The sequence below is a fragment of the Limanda limanda genome, chromosome 17 (genome assembly GCF_963576545.1).
Source record: "Limanda limanda chromosome 17, fLimLim1.1, whole genome shotgun sequence".
Taxonomy (NCBI): Eukaryota; Metazoa; Chordata; class Actinopteri; order Pleuronectiformes; family Pleuronectidae; genus Limanda; species Limanda limanda.
The window spans coordinates 13,686,977-13,706,640 of record NC_083652.1 but is presented as its reverse complement, the minus strand read 5'-3'; the positions used below and the strand labels follow the sequence as shown (position 1 = coordinate 13,706,640).

The 19,664-nt window shown below is 43.3% G+C and overlaps 2 protein-coding genes across 3 annotated transcripts; both read left to right on the top strand.

The window, feature by feature from the left end:
• Nucleotides 1-410: 410 nt before the first annotated feature.
• Nucleotides 411-11,444, top strand: LOC133023525 (transmembrane protein 184B-like). The gene is made up of 9 exons (XM_061090588.1): nt 411-858; nt 3,140-3,373; nt 4,862-5,027; nt 6,749-6,839; nt 7,068-7,143; nt 7,332-7,423; nt 7,561-7,730; nt 7,866-8,060; nt 8,928-11,444. Exons 2-9 carry the CDS (start codon nt 3,140-3,142, stop codon nt 9,155-9,157), a joined length of 1,254 nt encoding a protein of 417 aa, XP_060946571.1. The 5' UTR covers nt 411-858; the 3' UTR covers nt 9,158-11,444.
• Nucleotides 11,445-12,207: 763 nt separating this feature from the next.
• LOC133023515 (probable ATP-dependent RNA helicase DDX17) lies at nt 12,208-19,636 on the top strand. 2 transcript variants are annotated; one of them, XM_061090573.1, is made up of 13 exons: nt 12,208-12,577; nt 13,107-13,263; nt 13,368-13,464; nt 13,585-13,718; nt 13,804-13,869; nt 13,976-14,117; nt 14,199-14,359; nt 14,500-14,672; nt 14,843-14,953; nt 15,087-15,148; nt 15,236-15,295; nt 17,970-18,200; nt 18,377-19,636. In XM_061090573.1, exons 1-13 carry the CDS (start codon nt 12,528-12,530, stop codon nt 18,835-18,837), a joined length of 1,905 nt encoding a protein of 634 aa, XP_060946556.1. In that variant the 5' UTR covers nt 12,208-12,527; the 3' UTR covers nt 18,838-19,636. The 2 variants fall into 2 exon arrangements, with proteins under 2 accessions (XP_060946556.1, XP_060946555.1); XM_061090572.1 differs by having other exon boundaries at nt 13,104-13,263.
• The last annotated feature ends 28 nt before the right edge of the window (nt 19,637-19,664 follow it).

The following is a 19,664-nucleotide window of genomic DNA, read 5'->3' as shown; positions in this document are numbered from 1 at the left end:
ATTTTGACCTCCAGCAGCCTCGATGATGTCACTCAGAAGAAAACCTACATAACCGATGCAATTGCAGGGATGTGTAAATAGCAGTGTACTGTGTGTAAATCACTTTGTACAGGCCACCGTGACCCAGTGGCGGCGTAACTGTCGGTCTGGAAGAGGCCGAGGCGATGGGGGTGGGTGGGGGGGGTTTCACTTTATGTATTGTGTACTGATAGCTTGTACAGTTCTTTAACACACTTTATTTACAACAGTATTTGTGTATATTTTATGAAGTAATAAAAATGAATAACGTTGCTCACACCTTGCAGCTGCTGTTTTGTTATTCATGGAAGAGGGGGTGGTTTCTTCTGCTCAGTTGCATCATGATCACGACCCTGGGAAATCAGAGCGGCGGAACTGCGCATGCGCCGGGAGCCGAGTATTCGCTGGCAGCTGCTGCTGATGTGGAGGAAGTAACGGGTTCTGCTCGGTAGCTGTGGCCGGGAAGGGAGCAGATAATTCCGGGTTCCTCGGGTGGAGTTGATCGGTCCATCACCGGAGCGTCGCTGCTTGAAAGATCCGGGTTTTTGTTCTTCCACTTTTAGTTTTAACACCACGCAGGGTAGCTAGGCTAACGAAGCTAGCTCCGGGTAAGCTAGCTCAGCTGCAGACATCCAGCAGCTGTGTGCGGGGAGAGGAGGCAGGTTCCCGGGGCTTCACACACCGAGGTGCCGGGTAGATGAGTCCCTGGATGTCTGGAGTGTAACACCCGCTCGTGTTTACTTTGCTGAGCTGCTCCCGAAAAGGTTTTTTACTGTCGACTAGAAGATGATCTAAATCGATGCTTGGACTTAACCCAGCGCAGATCTAACAACTGCAGAGGTGAGTGATGCACCACCACTGGGAAATGGGTTTATCCATATCCTCCATGCTAAATTCCCAGTAAACATGATGATGATGATGATGTCACCCTCTGTTTAAAACGCAGCACTGCTTGATGTGCACTGTTCTAAAGGTTGAACCCCCCCCCCCCCCTTCCTCTCTCCTATTGAGGGTTTGTTGTAGCTTCACTTAGCACAGTGTGAGTGTGTTGTGGTCTCTGGTTGAACACGACCTCAATTCACTGATGCTTTACTGTATATGCCCCCCCCCCCCCCCCGTGCACTTATGATGGGCTCTCACAAAGAGCTGGTTCGATTGAGGTCGAAGTACAAAGCATGTTTTGAAACCTGTCCACAGGACTGATGAGTTGTCTCTTGTCTGCGGCCCTGAGGGATGCATGAGCTTTGTGTGTCTGTCTGTGTGTATGTGTGTGCGTGTGCAACCTGGTGCTTGTTTAAACACACAGGCCTCACCTCACTCACTAACTTGTGTTAATGTCTAACTCTATGGTTGGCAGAAGAACTGTTTATTTGCAAAGTGCCATTTTTAATTCAACAGATGAGGCAAAAGGGGGAAAAGTGGAATAGTCCAATTGTTGTTAATCACTTTAATATGCTTGTAAATTAAAACTGCTGCATTAGAAATCATAGTGCAAGATGATTCACTAAGGGATTTCTTTGTATTACATATGAAAGGGGGAATATCTCTATTCTTTAGCCCTTAATTGCATCAGTTAAAAATGTTGTAAAATAGTCAATTCATATTCTAGCTTTAGGGCAAAGCAATACAACTGTATTGATAATTGTTGCAGTATCTTTTTCATTAATAACAATAAAAGGTCCAATATGTTCATATAATATATATATGCATCAGCATAGTGAGGAGGTAAAACATATAATATATCCACCTCAAATTTGTTAAATGCTTTGGTTTTCATTCTCTTCCCATAAAGAAGAGTTTAAAACCACAACATTCACGGACGAACACAAATCGGTCTTTACATGTTCCAAAAATATTAATGTGATATTTATATTGATAATTGTCAATATTTACTGATATGGACCCTTTATCTGTATAATTTTCTTCTGGCCTCATCACCACCTCTGTCTTCCTGGTGTTTTGTTCTAAAAGGGAGATTAATTTAGAAAGTTGAGTTCCAACGGCCCTTAAGTAATTGCCTTGGTTACATGCTGATGTGTTCCTAACTAGTGACCGAGGCCTTGGTTGAGCAATATGAGTCATCCATGATCAGACGGTGCGCCAGCTTATATTTAGCCGGTGCACTGGGGAGCTTGAAAAGTCCTCTTGAAATTAGTTTTCACTGTGACTGATTCGATTATCGTCTTCCTGGAATCCACACCTCGACGGTGACGCAGTCGGAGAGATGACAGCACTCAAGAGACCTGCAGTGATTTGATGGGGGGGGTCGGGTGGCACATGGAGAATCTTGTCTTCATTTCCTAATGTTTGCAAATCTCTGCTGAGTAACTGTGTGTTCAACCCCACTTGTCTTATTTACTCTTCTTATTGATCATAGTTGATAATTCAAGGTTTTCCAGTGGGTGTGCTATCTTCCCCATTCTGCTGACGTGGCATAATTGCAGTGCACATATTAGGATTGTCAGTGTAACTGTGCTGAAGACAACTCACTGGTTTATCCAGTACTGTACAGTTTCCTTTTTATGATAATGAATGTTGAGAAAAGAGCATAAATATGATACTTAAAGTCTCACAGTTTCTCACATCTTTCACATCTATAGCTTATGCAGAGCTCTCATGCACTGTGCTGATTTGTGGAAACGTACATGTTTTTGTTTAGAGCGTTCTTCAGCCACACTGCACTTCTTTCATCCCTCGTCAGTATATCACAGAGAAAGAATTGAGGAGAAATTGGGTCAGCAGCGCTCAGCTCATTGCCGTCACTATGATTTGCTGTGTTTGAGTGATTCTGCCCCGGACAAGTGCTGGCGTGTTTTGATTTTATTTTCATTCTTTATAAGCCTCTCCCCACCCACCTACCTTATGGCTCCTCTTTTCACTTCCCCTCTGTTTTGATCTCACTTTATCTGTCTTTCCACACAGTCTCTTTAACACTTAAGCTGTGCACTGTCCTACTTTGCTCTGTGTCTGGTTTTGTTTTCTCATTCTGAAATCAGCGTATGTTGGATAGAGATTTAGGTTTTTGACTGTTCAGACCTGTGGTGATTATTATCCAGGCTTTAAACAATCTGCATCACAGGGTTCTGCAGCTGAATCTCCTCTTCATCCTTTCTTCATACAGATGAGTCAGCTCTGGCAGCGGGACATACCCCTGTCCGAGAGGTTGGGGAATGACTCTCCCGTCGGCCTCGCCCCGGGGTCGCCCGCCACTGTGGCCCCACAAGGATCCAACTCCTCTTTGGTACCGGTGGCCCCAGTCGTCACACCAGAACAGACATTTTTCCTCATGACCGCCACTGCCCAAACTGTATCAGGCTTTTTTGTTTGGACGGCTCTTCTCATCACATGTCATCAGGTAAGAGGTTCCTATCGTTTGGTGGATGCAGGTCGTCAAATCGTCAGAGGGTTGAAACTTAAATTAGAAATTCAAGGATTCAGGTTTTCGTACTTGTACTTTTGATGATGATGATCTAGGAGGTAGGAGGCTAGAATACCACACCTAAGATTTGCTCTAGCCCTGTGTCATGGGACAACTTGTTGTAGTCATATTAACATGAATGAGGATGTGTTTTATTCACACTCTGCACCATCAGTCTGAACAGTCTAAGTATCTGTAAGCAAGATGCTAAAGCCCTATGTGCTTGGTCATGTGTCACTCTGGGTAAGACTTAATACCAATGTCTAAATGAGGCTGAGGCTGCATCTGGTTGTTGCCCTGCTGCCAACCTTCAGGCATACGGGTTAAGCTGGAGTACAAAACCTAATTCTTCCACATGGGTTTTTCAAATCAACGCACTGTTCACCTTCTTTTTTTTATGTCAAATTTGATTGACTGAACTCGATGATGCCCCTGACACACACACAGAGGAGCAGGACCTCAGTGAGCGCTTCCTTAACGGCTGCTTGTCTGCGTAGTAACACGTCATAAACCTCTGAGTTGAAAACCATCAGTGTGTTAGTTCGAGTGTTGCAGCACAGAGGATCAGGGCTGTTCCCTCCTTTGTGTCAATTTGTCAGCCTCCATGTTAAAGTGGAGTTTTTGATGCTTGGGCTAATGATTTGTCTCCAATTGTGCTCTGATGCCCTTCACATGCATAGAGGAGCCGGCTGTCAATCTGGCAACAGGTGCCTCTGGCTTCACTAGGACCTTGTCAAAGATCAGGGAGTGTGTGTGTGTGTGTGTCAGAGAGAGAGAGAGAGGGGAGGGATGAGGGTCACCATAGCAACAAGCTCTATGAGCAAAGTGCATTATCTGGCTTGGTGTGTTGTCCCCAACTCTTTGTTATTTTAGCCCAGGTGTGTGTCTGTTTACAGACCAGGAAAGGTGATAGGTGGGGTATTGTGTAAGTGGAAAGGATCCGGAGAGTGCCGACAGAGGTGCTGCTGACAAGGCCCCCCCCTATTCCTCCTGCTCTCTGCTGCTTTGTGACAAAAGCCCAGTATCCATTACCTGTGGCAACCCCATTGTCGGTGCACACACACACACAACACACTCTGCAAACACACCAGTACTCCAGTATCCAACTCAGGCCCATTTATACTGGCTGCATTGTTGATAACACACAAACAGGTTTCATGAGGTACCAGTTGGTTGTTTTCACACCTGCCTGTGTGTCGGTTGGTTGGTTTGTTTGTCAGCAGAATTATGCAGCAACAGAAAGAAGAGTGATGTTGTAGACAAGCTAGAAGTCAAGTGAAAAGACCAGTGTGATGTTGTCATGAGGTGCATCACTTTCAGGCTGATTTTGCATGAAATCTGTGACTTTTTTTGCACAACGTTCTCATATTTCTCACCTTATCACTTATTTTGATGGATCTCATTTGATTGTCTGTTCCTCTTTAGATCTACATGCACCTACGTTACTACAGCTCTCCAAATGAACAGAGGCACATCGTGAGAATCCTGTTCATTGTCCCCATCTACGCCTTCGACTCCTGGCTCAGCCTTCTGTTCTTCACCAATGAGGAGTACTACGTTTACTTTGACACGGTGCGAGACTGCTACGAAGGTGAGTGGACAGACGAGTGAAAAGCAATCATCTGGTACAGGAACGTTTTCTGCTGCAGGCTGGATTGCACTCTGACATATTTTGCATGCACACTACAGGCAAATATTCACCACAGTGTTAAGAGTGAGCGTTTTGTGCTCCAGTGTGTGTAACTCGATTCCCAGTAGAAATAATGCTGTGAGAATTTATGTGTTGTGATACCCCAGTGGCAGGCGGCCTTTGCAGTGTCTTCATTTACAAAGGTTGCCATCTTTGTTCTCATGTCTTCCTGGCCTGTTGGGATTGCAGGGGAGGGGGAGACTTGTTTCCTAGCAACTATATGAAAACGAGCAAATCCCTGAGAAGATTTTCTTCTTTTTTTTTAAAGCATCTCACTTGTGAGAAGATAAACCTGGACCTTGTTCTGTAAGCCACAAGCATATAATGCAAATACTGTTACTGGATTTTCTCGCAGAAATATAAAACCAGCAGTTAAATATGATGCCAAAACATGCTATTGTTAGTTAATTTTATTAAAACCTTGTCAAATGAGCTTAATAACTGCTTGTATGTGTATTTGGTGCTGAAGTGCAACTGGAAGTGAATCTGCCTCATTTTACTAAATTATGATAAGCTGCTTTTTGAATAAACACATTTTGGTTTTGAACTGTTGGTCTTATAAAGAATTTTAAGATAAGTCAAATACAGTGTTTGTTATAATGCAGCATCAACAAAGCCGTTGCTGTGCTGTGCTGTTCTGGCTCAGATTGTCCGAGTGCTGGAATAAGAGGCTTACCTTTTAAACTCAGTCACTTTGAACAGTAACGAGAGCCGGGGCACTGGGAGCTGCTGTCTGTGGGTGACCCTGAGCTGAGAACACCTGGGGCAGCAGTACAGGTCATAAACCCGCCTTTTCCATGTTGGTGGATGGGACATGGAACAAAAAATAAAGTCAAAGTACACGTCAAATTAGATTTTTCTCCAAATTTATTGAGATAGTTCTTATCATGCTGGTGTTTGTTCAAGTGTTGTTAAAGTTTTGTTTTACTTGGCTCTTTAATGCTATAAAAACAATCAGCAGATTAAAGTGCACACTACTCCATCTGAAAAAGATGTGTTGTTCCCATTGGCGTGTCAGGTGTCATAGTAAAGCGCTTGGTGTAGCTGGCCACATTTATTAGGATGATTACATATGAGATCTGAGCAGTGGATAAAACCGAACGGGATTAGGGACACACCTGTTGTAGCTTCACATTTAGGCCCATGATGCTGATAAAGATCTGAATCGTATTCACACGTGAAGCTTTGTGTGACTCTTCATTAGTTGTAGTTATCCAATGCATTACATGAGGGGATAATTAAAGCCCCACTTTAATGTGTAGTCCACTTGTGTAAGACCCTTATTGGTTGTGTGAAAATGTTTCTCTGGTATTATGTGACACTCTGGTGTGGCAGCGTGACTCAAGCTCTCTCCAGCGTTTGCCCTCCTCTCATGATCCTGTCTGTGATCACACCGCTCCACTCTGCTCTCAACACTACAGAACCATACCTCATCATTATGTGCTCAGGCTTATTCCTCTTTCACAACCACGACCCGGTCATTTCCCAGACTGCTGATGGGTATGACTCACCTGTATGCTTTGAAATGGCGAGTCAGCTGCTCTGAACCAGAATCAGCAAATCATAACTTTCCTGTGTTTTCATCACCTTAAACACATTATTTTCTATGTGTGACCCTGCAGCCTTTGTCATCTACAACTTCCTGAGTCTGTGTTATGAGTATCTGGGAGGAGAGAGTGCCATCATGGCTGAGATCAGAGGGAAACCTATTGAGTAAGTCTGGTTTGCTCACCTTCCTCCTCCCCCTCTTCCTCTTATCTTTTTATTCCTCTTCTTCTCCTTCTTCTTGCTCCACTTCTTGTTATTCTTGTTCTTCTCCTCCTACTTCTACCCATTGTCCTCCCTCTTTCTTCTTTTTCTTTCCTAGTCCTCTTTCCTATACTTCTCCTCCTCTATTCTCTAATCTATTCTGACCTGTATAACCTGTTTATTTCCCTCTAGGTCGAGCTGTATGTATGGGACCTGTTGTCTGTGGGGAAAGACCTACTCCATCGGTTTCCTCAGGTTCTGCAAACAGGTACCAAACACCATCATGGCTCATAATAACCTGCACTTAACAAAGATCTTTGAGTGAAAACTGGATGTTGACAGAAGCTTTAGATATTTTATCAAACGACACTATGAGCGAAGGATTTTTGTATCCCTGCTGCCTTGTGCTGACCCCGTCTTCCTCCTGATGTCTTCATTCCCTCTCATTGTCCTCAGGCCACTCTCCAGTTCTGTGTGGTGAAACCTCTGGTGGCGGTGATCACTGTCATTCTTCAAGCCTTTGGGAAATACAAAGATGGAGACTTCAAGTATGTTTCCACAGAAACTTAGCTATCTTATGCTAAGGCTAAAGTAATGACTGATCTTTGTTCAAAGATATAAACTCAAGTCTCTTCTTAACTGTGCTGATTATGGCTCTTTAAAATGGAATCCCTCTCTCCTCCAGTGTGGCTAGCGGCTACCTGTATGTGACCATCATCTACAACATCTCCGTCAGCCTGTCGCTCTACGCTCTCTTCCTCTTCTACTTTGCCACACGTGAACTTCTGGTCCCGTACAACCCCGTGCTCAAGTTCTTCATGGTCAAGTCTGTCATCTTTCTTTCCTTTTGGCAAGGTGAGGAAAAAACACGCACACACACTGCTGCTGCTTCAATTTCTCTTTTAATTTGTTATGTTTTGTGCTGTGAAGCTAATGACTCATCTTGAGATGCTGCCCTGCCATAACTCCAATCCTCTTTTTTTGAGTTAGGGATGCTGCTGGCCATCCTGGAGAAGTGCGGCGCCATCCCTCAGATCAACTCTGCCGACTTTTCAGTGGGCGAGGGAACGGTTGCTGCTGGTTACCAAAACTTCATCATCTGTATCGAGATGTTCTTTGCTGCTGTGGCTCTGCGCCATGCCTTCACTTACAAAGTCTACATGGATAAAAGACTGGACTCATATGGTAAAAGAAGTGTGTGTGTGCTTGTGTTTGTGGGGTAAATTTAACTGTGTAAATAATGAAAACAACTGTTTACTTATTAGTGTTTTTATTTGAATATTCAATTTAATCTGAACCTACAGGACTCTTGATACTGTCTGACTCTTTCACAAGTGACCTCGATCTTTGCACTTTGATTTCTATCTTAATATTTAGTCCTCCTCTTTTCTTCTGCTCTGTTTTTCTATTTCTTCATTCTTGTCTTCCTCGTCTCCCCCTTTTCTCTTCTCTCCTCTCTTCTCCTTCACTGTGCTGCACTGACAGGCTCATTTCCTATCTATGGACAGTACGGTAGGTCTGATGTCAGCTGCCTTTCCTCTGTATCTGCAGTTTAGTTTGTTCCAGTGCTTTTTATTGTTGTGTTTTCATTGTGCTTAAATATCCATTATTTCAACCTGATTGGTGTTTTCAACATGAATTCAGTTGATGCCTCTAGACTCATTGGTGTTGTTCTTTATTGTTTTGTTTCCTTGTGTTCATTTTTTGTCAGTGAAATCAGGCTATGAACGTTTTACCTTTTTGTTTCTTCTGGCATAATTTTGTGTTTTGTATGTTCCCCACTCTCTTGTAAAAAAAGGAAAGTCACTGCTTGCTAATGAAACTGCAGTTGCTTTATTGTATAATCCATTAATAACAGATTTATTGCTTCCATCCTGCTGATTTTAAATTTTGCATAAGCAGTTTCTTTTTTTTGCAGACACTTCAAATATTTATTCTGGAAATTCACTTGACAATTTGACGAAAACAGTTTCTGTCATTTCATCCCTCACTCACCTTCCGTACTGCTTCATGTCTCTTTATCAATATTTCACCTTCCCTCCCCCCTTCCAGGTCGCTGTGCCCCAATGAAGAGCATCTCCAGCAGCCTGAAGGAAACCATGAATCCAGGCGACATGGTACAGGACGCCATCCACAACTTCTCTCCAGCTTATCAACAGTACACCCAGCAGTCCACGCTGGAGCGAGGTGGGGGGCCAGCCCTCTCCCGCAGCCACAGTAACCTCAGCACCCGGGCGGATAATGAAAAGACCCTGCTGCTCAGCTCAGATGACGAGTTTTAGAGCTCAAACACACACACTCAGAAAGTCACGATACTCCTGTAGCCCCTGTTGAATTGTTAGAAGGTGTGACAGACAGATCTGATCTTTTGTTTCAGCCTGAATGTGGAAGATTAGATTCTGGTATTTGTCTTTTCTTTATCACATTTTGAGAGAAATGAAAGATCAGATTCATGTTACACTTGTGATTAGCAGACTCCAACAGGGGAAAGGGTGTTTTACAAGGAATAGGAGGAAACAAGGGGAGAACGGGAGTTTGAAGAAAGACGAGTGTGTCGTTATAAAGTAAAGGAGGAGAGAGGTGGGGAATTTGTGTTTATTTATATAGGCCCAAAACTGATAGACATACAGTATCTCCAATAATCTGCTGATTATGGATTAGTGCAATTAACAATGCCTGCTTATGCTACACTTTAGACTTTAGATGTCAATATAAGGTGTCTGCCAGACAAAGTGCCATCCTCCTCTGAAACACACGGCCTCCTCCTTTCTTTAGTTTTTATACTGTTTCTTAAACCATACTCCTCCTCCCCCCTCTGCCAACTCTGCCTCTTACCGAAACATTGCCAAATAGGGAGAGCAGCCAGCCCCCTGTACTTCAGCCACTGAGACACAATGTCTTAAGATTCAGAATTGATTTATAGTCAAGATAACAAAGGAGCCTTGGAATTGCAGTGCTTCGTTTTAATATATAAAGCAATTGAAACGCAAAATTTTTTTTTATTTAAATGCTTTATGACCTTGATGAAGGTAAAACTCATTTAAAGACGAGAGCGATGGGAAACCTGTTGTGTGTGTATATATACATTATGTGTATGTCTGGATTTCCTGTGGGTTCACATGCACAAGCGAATCTAAATGGTTTTAGTGTAACTGCGGCTGTTGGCCCAGTGTGGCTCCTTGCTCAGTGTTAGTGTGTGTGGAACACGGAGTGAACAGCTGTGGCAGAGATTTGAGCGTGGGCATAGGGACTGACGGAAGGGCAACACCCACACAGATTACAGATTACTGAAGAAACAACACTACAGAGCCCGCCCAGCTGTGATGTGCTGTGGATTATATTCCCTAATTAATGGCATTAGAGGCCGTGCAGATCAGGCCTGCCTCTGCTGGTGCTGCTTATAATGGCATCCCTGATATAGCAGCAGGAAGTGAGTCAGGACACTGGTCACAACAGACAGATAAGGACATGTAAAGGCATTCAATCTGATTGAACTCACGTTTAAAATGGGAACATATGGGCATTACAAGTTGGAAAATGCAAAATGATCTGCCTGTCTGATATTCTCTTGTTCTTTTTTCTTTTGGGAAAAGAGAATATGAACAGTTATTTGTTTTGTATCTGTCTTTAACTTAAAGACAAAAGAAACTGTATTTGAATTGATGGTTTGTGCTGTTATCAGATTATGTTTAATGTGTTTTAGCACTGACTGGTGATGATGAGGTTGTGAGCGAGACTCCTTGATCGCAGGACACTGGTGTAACAGGTGTAATGGTGACGTAATGTACGTTGGCGTTTTTTGTTTATGTTGAAAGCAGAATCCAAACAGATTCTATCGACTGCAGGTAAACACAAAGTACAACACAGCCCTCATGAGTTATGAATGTAGTCAGACTAAACAAACTAACAGCCATGCTCATCCTCAACCGTGCACAATCGTTTACTTTGGAGAAGATTGTGTTTGATTAAAATGGAAATATAATAAAATGGTGGAACCCACCACCAGTGGGTCTCTGGCTGAGACGGCTGAGCCATAATCCTTCCAAACTCCTCCTATACTCAGTAATTAATGCATTCACTTTATTCGTTGCTGAGCCTGCAGTTAAATACGTCAGTTTATTCTATTTACTTAACATTAACTTAATGGTATTGAAAAAAGTGACATTCACTGCCTTATGCTGTAACCTCTAGGGACCAAGTCTGTCCAACTCAAGCGTCTTTATTCAAAACACTATCAGATGATAGTTTTGATACTCTGTGATTTTAAAGCTGGATGTTAAAAGCTGAATATATTAAACCAGGAGTTTTATTCCAGAATGGAAAGAATGTTGTAAATATAGTTTAACTAGGCACTGCGGAACATTCATGATGACTGAGATGACATTGCCTGGTATAGTGCTTTGTTTTCATATTTTTTTTGTGTTTTCATATTTTAAGTTTTTCATATATTCTGTTTTATTTCTGTTGTGTACTTTTTCATTTGTATATTGGTAACGTTTTCTTGTGTTTTGATGCTCTATCGCTTTCTGTTGGTGTTGACAAGGAAATAAAAGACAAATGGAAACAAGACATTCCTGCCATGGTTTTGTTATTGAGAGTTTGATTCTTAGCATCAATGTAAACACCACTGACACAACAATATGAAAGGTTTTTATGGTATTGTAGTATCATATATTCTTTTAAGATAACACTACTGCAATTGAGGGAAATTTAACCTCTGCTTTTATCCAATCTGATGCAGGACACACAGAGCAGTGGGCAGCCATGTTCGGCGCCCGGGGAGCAGAAGTTGGGGGAGTAAGGTGCCTTGCTCACGGGCACTAGACAGGGTAGGGAGAATAGTCTTCTTTTTGGACAGATCCAGGTCCGTCTTTTTGTTGTTATTCCATCCAGGTAACTTTTTGTTGAAACTCCGTGGAGTCGAACCGTGGAGTTGAACCAGCATCGAACAAGAGACCTTTTTTCTGCCAGTAGTCCACTAGTTGTAATTATGATTACCATATGGGGTACATTGCACATAAACATGTTAATTTAATTGGCCAACAGTAAATTAACTGCTGCTTATATATTAGTATATTTAATAGCAACAATCCTGTGAAAAATAACAGTATATTTGCCTGTGTGATGAGCAAACGATATAATCCATATTTTTTGTGAAGATTAATTTTCCTACAAATTGGTAACTGCTTTATTAATTAGTACTCAAACAGTATAATAGCTGCAACACACTTAAAATAATATTATTAATAATATTGATAGGAAGAAGTGATTCATACGTGTGGGCGTGGCCTTCCAGCAGTCAGCGAATCAGAGCGGCTTGCTGTCACGGCTACCATGCTAACAACAACAACAACAACCTAACATCTCAGCCTGTAGCTTCTTGTTGCTTTGTCAGTTAATTCAGCTGAAGTTTTATATTTCCAAATTGAAATATTCATCTCAACGTGACATTTAGCTTTTCAACAAGCCTGAGATCAAGCGACAGTTTCTCTAGTTTCCCTCCGAGTTCACTGCGCATCAGCTGCAGTTATCTCGTCGTGCTCAAGCTAGGCCTCAAGAGACAAAACGCTCCTTATTAAATATTTAAGATAAATAAAAGCTCCGGCTGTTGGACAGTCACTGCGGAGAGGAGCTGGTCCGTGTGTCCGCAGGATGAGAGGCTCGAACGGGGACAGAGACCGAGACCGCGGCCGGGACAGGGGGTAAGAACCACAGCCAGTTAGCATGGGAGCTAATGCTAACTGGCTAATGGCTACGATATTGTCAATATGAATTGTTTTGATGCGTTTTATGGTGAATTAGTCAAAAGTGTAAACAAGGAAAAGCCAATAGTTACATTAAATATTACCATTACTTCATATTCATTGCATTAATGTATTGTATATGTCATAATAATAATACTTATTACGCAAAATTCAGGAGAATAATAATTACAATAAGAACTTAACATGTAGAGCACTTGTCAACACAAAGTACAAAGTGCTTCACGACAATAAAACAAAATACTGTGAAAGTACAGAAAGACACAGCTAAATAACGATGGTATTAAACAATGACAGAGTTCAAATTGCAGTTATAGCCTCCTTTTCCTGGGTCCTCAAGTAAATTCAGGAAGCTATGTACAAACTTGGAGTAAATGTAAAAGCAATAATACAGGTGCGATGTGATGTAAACAAGGAAGTGCTCCTAAAACTATCCCATACAAAGTCTGTCTCTGTATTTTCGCAGCAGCCCTCGTTTCGGGTCCAGCAGAGGTGGTCCAACGCCGGGGAAGAAGTTTGGGAACCCCGGGGAGCGTCTACGAAAGAAGAAGTGGGACCTGGAGGAGCTTCCCAAATTTGAGAAGAACTTCTACAATGAGCACCCTGAAGTGCAGCGAATGACCCAGGTACTATCACAGTCTGATCTTCTGATACAACTTGTAACACTGATACAGAGACATCAGAGTAATGTTCAGTGTTGTAATCCTTGTTTGTTTTCTTCTGCTCTCAGTATGATCTTGAGGAGTATCGCAGGAAGAAAGAAATCACCATTCGAGGTTCAGGCTGCCCGAGGCCGGTCTCCACCTTCCACCAGGCACACTTCCCCCGTAAGCACCTGACATGTACATCTGCAGACCTGTGCAGAATTACATCAGCACATTAACAATTACATCTGCTGACTCCTAATATAAATATTTAAATGCTTTATTCTTCCTCACTTCATGAAGAGTACGTAATGGATGTGCTGATGCAGCAGAACTTCAAGGAACCCACAGCCATTCAGGCACAAGGTTTCCCACTGGCCCTTAGTGGGAGAGACATGGTGGGCATTGCTCAGACTGGCTCTGGGAAGACCTTATCGGTGAGATGCACATCTTAATATATCATTAACTTAAGAATTGTACAGCAACACAATCCACTGAGCTCTCCTCTTTTTCTCTCTTCAGTATCTTCTGCCTGCAATTGTTCACATCAACCATCAGCCCTACTTGGAGCGAGGAGATGGGCCCATTGTACGTGAAGAGAAACCAAATACACTGCGTTAATATTTCAAAATCATCTTGTCATATAATTTAAGTGTATAACACAATAAACATTGGACTTTTGTATTCTTTGTAGTGTTTGGTTCTGGCCCCCACAAGAGAACTGGCACAGCAGGTCCAGCAGGTGGCACATGACTATGGAAAGTCCTCCCGCATCAAAACCACTTGTGTGTATGGGGGTGCTCCTAAGGGACCGCAAATCCGAGACCTGGAGAGAGGTGAGGAGTTTCCACTGTCTGGATTAGTGCAAACACAGTTTTGACAGTGACATAAATAACTTTCCCGTTAATGTCTCCGAGGTGTTGAGATCTGCATCGCTACTCCAGGTCGTTTGATCGACTTCCTTGAGGCTGGAAAGACCAATCTGAGGCGCTGCACGTATCTAGCTCTGGATGAAGCTGACCGCATGCTGGACATGGGCTTTGAACCACAGATCCGCAAAATTGTGGATCAGATTCGGGTAAAGCTACATTAGGGCTGTAGAAAACATGTTTTTATACAATTAATCTTGTGTTTTAGCAACAGATACATATTCTTATTCTTATTAGAATTTCATGTATCTGTCATGAATTGCTGTGTATTTGATGTGGTCTTTGCCAGCCGGACAGACAGACCCTCATGTGGAGTGCTACCTGGCCCAAAGAGGTTCGCCAGCTGGCAGAGGACTTCCTGAAAGACTATGTCCAGATTAACGTTGGAGCGCTGGAGCTCAGCGCCAACCACAACATCCTGCAGATAGTTGATGTCTGTATGGAGAATGAGAAGGACCAGAAGTAAGAGGCTGGTCACAGAGCAGAACTTTCTTTTCCTGCGTTGTGTTCTTATGCTTTTTCTTTCTTAACTCTTCGTACTTTTTCTTGTTCACTGTTTCTCTTTTCTGTCAACTTGAATTCGATTATTGTTGCTTGTCTCTTTTTTAAGTGATTCTTTTTTTCTCCCTCAGGTTGATCCAACTGATGGAGGAGATCATGGCTGAGAAAGAGAACAAGACCATCATATTTGTGGAGACCAAGAAGAGATGTGATGACCTCACACGCAGGATGAGACGTGATGGGTGAGAACAACAAGCTCCTGAGACTAATACTAGATTAACTCATCCGGTCATCAGGGATTTAATATGGTTCCATAACGTTTAGATTGTGCAGTTTTTATCAAGCTGTTTAAAATCACATTTCTTTTCTTTCTAGGTGGCCAGCGATGTGTATTCATGGCGACAAGAGCCAGCCAGAGAGAGACTGGGTGTTGACAGGTACAACAAACACACCGACATGTGAACATCAGTGATTGCACGTCGTCTCTTTGCTCTCAATCATTTTGTCTTTCTCTTGTATTACAGAGTTTCGTAGCGGCAAAGCTCCCATCCTCATCGCTACTGATGTGGCCTCACGTGGTTTGGGTATGTCATGTGTACCTTCCTCAGTATAACCATTCACTGATACGGTTAATTTGACCATTTAAAGTGTAGAATAATATGAGCAATGATGAGTACACGCTTTACACTACATGTTCCTGTTCAACCACAAACACATAAATATTTGCTTTTCTTACATAGAACATATAATACTTCTCAGATTAAGGGTGTATCTAAAAGGTGAATCATATTTGAAGCAGGATTTCCTGTGAAGATTGAATCCACTGTGCTCTACTGAAAAACTCTGAGGTACACTGAGCGTAGGAATGATGTTGAATGAAGATGTAAGGGGTGAGGCTCCTGAAGTTACCCCTTGCAGGATGGCTATCGACCTTTAACCTAATTCTATGTTCATTTGTTTTCTTTTCATTTTGTTTTTGTTTATTTTGTGTTTCCAAGTCTCTCTTCCGGCAACTAGACACACACAGGCCCTCGGGAGCCTGCAGCCGGACCTAGGCATGACAAATCGAAAGCTGACTTGGGGAGAGAGACGGCCTGATTAATCAATCCCAGACACAGCCATCCCTGCTGAAAACCCAAAACAGTGCCCACAAACAAAACTCTCCCCCCTTCCAGGACACTGGCTTCCTGGGCGTCGGGGGGAGGGGTCAAGTGGGGGATGCTGCTGCTGGGCTTCCAAATTTGGTCGGGGGCAGCTGTCAGGTGAGAGGGCAAAGACGGGGGTGCGGTGGAGGCTGGACTCCCCTCGGCCATGCCATCATCACAGGGACACACCACTGCATTTCCTGATTAGATCAACTCACATTTACCCAACAAGTTTTCAAAATCTGCAATTTCTCCTGATCAAGTATCCCAGATACTTTAAATTTCTTAAACTTAAATCAGTTGTGCAGATATTACACCCAAAGAGATGATGCTTAAGTTGGGTGAAAGTGAAATGCAGTGGTGTGGTACCAGAAGACAAACGCACAACTGCCAGGAAGTGAGGATGGAAAGCAGCCGGACATGGACGGCTGTGCCGGAGGCTCCCCTCTAAACTGCCCCCTGATGCCAGCCCCTGACACCCCCCCCCCACAACTGGCTGTGCCGGCCGGCCTCTCCCTCTGCGGACGTCATGTCTGGTCCTGGCTGGCAGGAGTCCTGGCCTGGAGGAGCCACCTCTCTATAATCGACTTCCCTCTCTTTCCTGTCTGTCCTGCCTGTCCTGTCTGTCCTGTCTGTCCTGTCTGTCCTGTCTGTCCTGTCTGTCCTGTCTGTCCTGTCTGTCCTGTCTTTCACTCTCTCTATCTCTTTTCTCTTATATGTTTTCCATCTTTCTCTCATTCCTCTCCTCTCTTTCTACCACCCTTTCCCTTTAACCGCCTGCCATTTGCTCTCCTCCTTCTTGTTATTTTCTTGATCCTTTTGTCCCGAAATCCACCATGTGTCCCTCTTTAAATTTTTCTTAGTATACATCATACTAAACCACTGGTTATGTCTGTGAATAACTCACCAGCGTTTGAGGACTTGCTCCATAAGGACGGACACAATGTCCATGTTAGAGCCCTCTCTCAAATCCCACTTCCTCATGCCTTCTTCTTGGTGTCTGTTTCTTTTTACTAACCTCGAAACAGCTGGGCTCTATATCTATTGGAAGTTACCTGGGAGACATTTGGAACAAGCCAAACTAATGAAAGACCATAAACTCCTCAAAGAGCAACTCTGCTACTAGAATAAGTGTCTGACAAAGATTTGAGCTCTTTTAAGTTCAGATAAAAATAATTCAGTAAAGTCCTCCCCATCCATTTCCAGCAGTCTCGTCTCCAGGTCACTAGAAGGCTTAGGGACATGAATATGTACAAAGAGAACCCCATCCCAGCCCAGTGGAGCTGGAGCTCTGGCCCTGACAGTTTCCAGCTTTGGGAGTGTTGTGGAGGAGGTTGGAAAAGGGACTGCTTTGTCCCGTGCGCTCTCCTCCTTCCCCTGCAGACCTCCCAGGACTGGTGATGGCTCGGGCAACAGAGCGGTAACTTTGTAAATCACTAAATCTCTGATCCAGGGTAAGTACCGTACCTCAACACCTTTCCCCATCTTCTCCTCTGCCAGTCGTCATCATTACGCTTCCAAAACAAAGTCTTCTTCTCTAATCAGCTTGCTCTGAGACCTTTGTCGACCTAAACGAGAAACAGACCTCTGATCTGTTTTTATCCTCAAAGAAAGAAATGAACTTTCTCAGTAGATTCTGATACTTGAGCCAATACTCATCACCTGCTTAGAAAACCTTTACTGAAGAATCAGCTGTTCAGTTTTGGACCACTAGGTTCTCAAACTTTCTCTTAATATATTCTAAATTATTCAGCATCACTTAACTCAGGAGCTTTGGCTGCATGTAACATATTCACTGTTTGCAAGTACTTAATAATTATACCAGACCCAGTACTAATTGGCATGGTAAGTGAAATCATTTTCTAATTGTATATTTGACAAACAGCCGCTGACTGTACAGGTAAGTGTTGCTTTCAGAAGATGATGGGGGTCTTGCAGGTATTGTCTGTCTGAATGCTCTAACTTTCAAAAGCACAAAACCTAAAGATTCATGAATCAACTCAATTGGTTGACTCAGTTTTCAGCAAGTGTTAGTTCTGTTCTGACTTGTTTTGTTTTTTATCTCTTCCGTCCCTGTGACTGATCCCCCCCCCCTGCTGCCTCCAATGTCAAGATGTGGAGGATGTCAAGTTTGTCATCAATTACGATTATCCCAACTCATCGGAGGACTACATCCATCGCATCGGCCGTACAGCCCGCAGCACCAACAAGGGCACAGCCTACACCTTCTTCACTCCAGGGAACCTCCGCCAGGCCCGAGAGCTGCTCCGGGTGCTGGAGGAGGCCCGACAGGCCATCAACCCCAAACTACTGCAGATGGTGGACACTGGACGTGGAGGAGGAGGTGTGACGCATCCTGCTGGATAAGATTAGGATTGATTTAATGTGGCATCAGTTGTTACTTTGTGAAAGGTGGATTCAGGCAGATCAATCTATCATACAGTAAAATGCTATTGACCTTTTTTCGAGTGAGATGAATTCCCCCTCTTTACCTTCTCTGTCCTCTCTCATCATTTGCAGGTGGCCGTCTCCGTCTCCGTTGCACGTCAAATTCTAACAATCCCAACCTGATGTACCAGGACGAGTGTGAGCGGAGAATGCGTTCTGTAAGTGGCGGCGGCGGTGGCAGCTCCAAGGAAAGTCGCAGCAGCAGCAACTACAGTCGCGACAATCGAGACAGTCGTGGTGGAAGCGGTCGGGACCGGGACCGCTCTTCTTCCTCCTCCTCCTCCTCATACAGAGATCGCAGCAGCAGGGACGGAGGACGCAGCTCCAGCTCCAACTCACATGACCAGTACCAGAACAACACCAGCAGCTCCAGGAACGCCACTGGCTCAGGGGAGAGCCCCACGGCATCATCAGCTCCCCAGCCTCTGATGGCCCAGCAGTTCAACCCCCCCCAGCCCATGATGGGCCTGATGGGGCACTCGCCATTCCAGTTTGCTCCTCCACCTCCCCCTCCTCCATCAGGTAGAAAGTAATGTGATCTGAGCACCACAGTCACACACACACACACACATTACAGTCAGAAATGTCTATATTACAACATTTAGAGAATGAGCTTGTTTGGTTGCATCCCGTCCGTTCACTGTGTTTAAAATGACTTCTTATCTTCAGTATCAGTACAGTTGTAAAAACAGTCAGACCGGTGCCTGGATTTTTTACTAAGTGATCAACACAATTTGTAAATTTTGACCCTTTAAAGTCAAAGTAATCAGGATTAGTTTATTTAGCTTGAAGCTTTTCTGTGTCACTTAACAATTGTCTTATACAAATTATGTTTTTGTATTGTGAGCTGCTACAGAGTTCTTATACTACCAGTTGGTATCTTATTTTTTCTTTAGGTTAATCAGAGGTAGGTCAACTTTTGTATTAAAGCTTATTCTGTTTTTGTTTGAATATCTTTATTTTTTGGATGTGAAGCTTTTGTAAGCCACAATCATTTGAGTCTAAAAAGAAAATGGGGGATCCCAAATATATCTTGAAAAAAGGTAAAATGTTTTTTTCTTGATGTGATTTTTCCCATTTGAACATTTTCTTGACGTTTGTCTTAGTGATTTCAGGACATAGATATTAATCTAGGCCTCAGAGCTGACTGTGCAGCCACATGCATGTAGATGAGCTGCTCCTTCACATTCTGTAAGGTTGCTTGCTAACAAACCTTAATCAGTTAATCACCAGTGTGGTCTTTTCCTGCAGTGATATTTGAGATTTTCCTAGTGAATAGTGAGTCCTTTTTACAGTTTGTTTTTCATGTTTAATAAAGTTCTTCAATATAAACATGTGTCAGTGTAAATTCTTTGAGGTG